This window comes from Meleagris gallopavo, chromosome 19, assembly GCF_000146605.3.
Source record: "Meleagris gallopavo isolate NT-WF06-2002-E0010 breed Aviagen turkey brand Nicholas breeding stock chromosome 19, Turkey_5.1, whole genome shotgun sequence".
In the NCBI taxonomy this organism is placed as follows: domain Eukaryota; kingdom Metazoa; phylum Chordata; class Aves; order Galliformes; family Phasianidae; genus Meleagris; species Meleagris gallopavo.
Genome location: NC_015029.2, coordinates 342504 through 344697, shown reverse-complemented (window position 1 = coordinate 344697; position 2194 = coordinate 342504). Strand labels below are relative to the sequence as shown.

The 2194-nt window shown below is 62.1% G+C and overlaps 1 protein-coding gene across 1 annotated transcript; it reads left to right on the top strand.

Moving 5' to 3' along the window:
- Positions 1-30: 30 nt before the first annotated feature.
- LOC100544777 (POU domain, class 5, transcription factor 3-like) lies at positions 31-2192 on the top strand (the record flags this gene model as incomplete). The annotated part of the gene is given in 5 exon segments (XM_031556271.1): positions 31-1082; positions 1251-1381; positions 1641-1805; positions 1996-2152; positions 2155-2192. Coding segments are annotated over 5 exon segments (768 nt in total), but the record flags the coding sequence as incomplete, so codon positions are not given.
- Positions 2193-2194: the final 2 nt, after the last annotated feature.

Genomic DNA, 2194 nt, shown 5'->3' with positions numbered 1-2194 from the left:
GGCTCCGTCTTTCGGGGCCGTCGGGGCCCCGCGGCTGCGACTCGGGCAGCGCTTCCTCGCCCCAGCGGCGTTCCCTGCGCGGCGCGGTTGCCTCCGTCGTCGAGGCGTGCGCACGTGTGCAGCTTCGCGGTCTGCGGGACTTTTGTGTTTTTTAACGTTCGGAGGAAAGGAGAACTATAAAGGCTCCGGGTGGCCGTGCGACATGCCCGGCTGCAGCCCTCGAGGCTGCGGTGGGAGTCCCCGTGCCTGTACTCTGAGAAGACCCCGAGGGGCCCTTCGTCCGCTGTCCCCGCAGAGTAGTGGGGCATTTCTCTGCCGGGGAGGAAGGGAGATCTTCGGATGTCTTCGGAGCGTTCGGCCCCTGCGGACTTTGGGGGGGGTTCTGCGCTTTGCCCCGCTCCGCCTCCGAGCATCGCATTGGGGACGGACACCGCGTGTGCCCCCACGCGCGACACCCACGGTGGTTGATCGGCAGTTGTATTTGGGGGGTTTTAGTTTGAAATTTTTTCTCGGCATCGCGTAGAACGTCCATTCCAGGCAGATGTGCGCCGGGGTCAGCAGCGGCGGGGATGGATGGCGATCGTTTCAAAGTTTCTGCGTGTTTTCTCTGCGTGGGCCGGCCGCTTTTGTGTGAGCGGCCTTGGCACGGCGGGGCTCCCGAGCCCGGTGGAAGGAGTCACGGATGCGCCGGGCTCCCCGGGGTCGGTGAACGCGAGCGGTTAAGGCTGACGCTTGCCGGCAGGAGGCATGTATGTAAAAGCCAAAAACCTGCTGTGAATGTGTAACTGGGTAAAAGGGTTGCGAAATGCCCACGGCAGCCCTTGAGGCTGTCACGATGGGAAGCCGATGCGCCCGGATGAGCAGCCGTCCCGAAGTGCGGATCCTGGCTGGGGGAACCACGCGAACCGCGCGGCTGTTTCACCCGCGGTATCTCGGGCCACAAACCATGTGTCTGCTTTGCTCCTGCCAGGATGCGCCGACCTCAGAGGAACTGGAACAGTTCGCCAAGGACCTCAAGCACAAGCGCATCATGCTGGGCTTCACGCAGGCTGACGTGGGGCTGGCTCTGGGCACGCTCTATGGTAAGAGGGGAACCCGGTGACCCAGCTGAGAGAGCACCGTGCTGGAATCGGGTCCCCGAAGAAGGGGATCCTGGGGGCTGCGGGCTCTGCGCTGCTCCTGGGGGGAGGCACAGCTCGGGGCCCACGGTTGGGGGGGAGCTGTGCGTGATGTGCGACCTCCCCACGCAGGGAAGATGTTCAGCCAGACCACCATCTGCCGCTTCGAAGCTCTCCAGCTCAGCTTTAAGAACATGTGCAAGCTGAAGCCGCTGTTGCAGCGTTGGCTCAACGAGGCAGAGAACACGGACAACATGCAGGAGGTACAGGGCGGAAAATGCATCTGTCTCCCCTGTGTCTGCAGGTGGGGAGTCAGTGGTGGGATGCTGGGAGTGGGGTCGGCTGCACGGGATGAAGCAGCACTCTGAGATTTTATTTAATCTCTGAGGCTGTGCTGGCACAGTTACAGGGAGAAAGCCTTTCTCTCACAGAGCCCTGCAGCCAGCTGTGCGTGTCTAGAGTGGGGGGACATGGGCAGCTCTGGGTCACTCTATGACCAAGTGTGGTGTCTCTTACTTCCAGATGTGCAATGCAGAGCAAGTGCTGGCCCAAGCCCGGAAGAGAAAACGTAGGACCAGCATTGAGACCAACGTGAAGGGAACACTGGAGAGCTTCTTCCGCAAATGCGTGAAGCCCAGTCCTCAGGAGATCTCCCAGATTGCTGAGGACCTCAACCTGGACAAAGACGTAGGTTTGGCAGGACGGGGATGGCGAGGGGTGTCCCAAACACCTTCAGCTCCTGGGCACCCCGTGGGGCCAGTTTGGTGCCAGGAGGTGGGAGGGTGGCTGCACTAGGTGCCCCCCCAGGCGCTCACACTGCATAGTGCCACAGAGCCCCACTCATCCTTTCCTCTCCTCCCATCTCCCTCCCTCGCAGGTTGTCCGGGTCTGGTTCTGCAACCGGCGTCAGAAAGGCAAGCGGCTGCTGCTGCCCTTTGGCAACGAGTCAGAGGGGGTGATGTACGACATGAACCAGTCCCTGGTGCCCCCTGGTCTGCCCATCCCAGTGACATCCCAGGGCTACAGCCTGGCACCGTCCCCCCCGTCTACATGCCACCTTTCCACAAGGCTGAGAT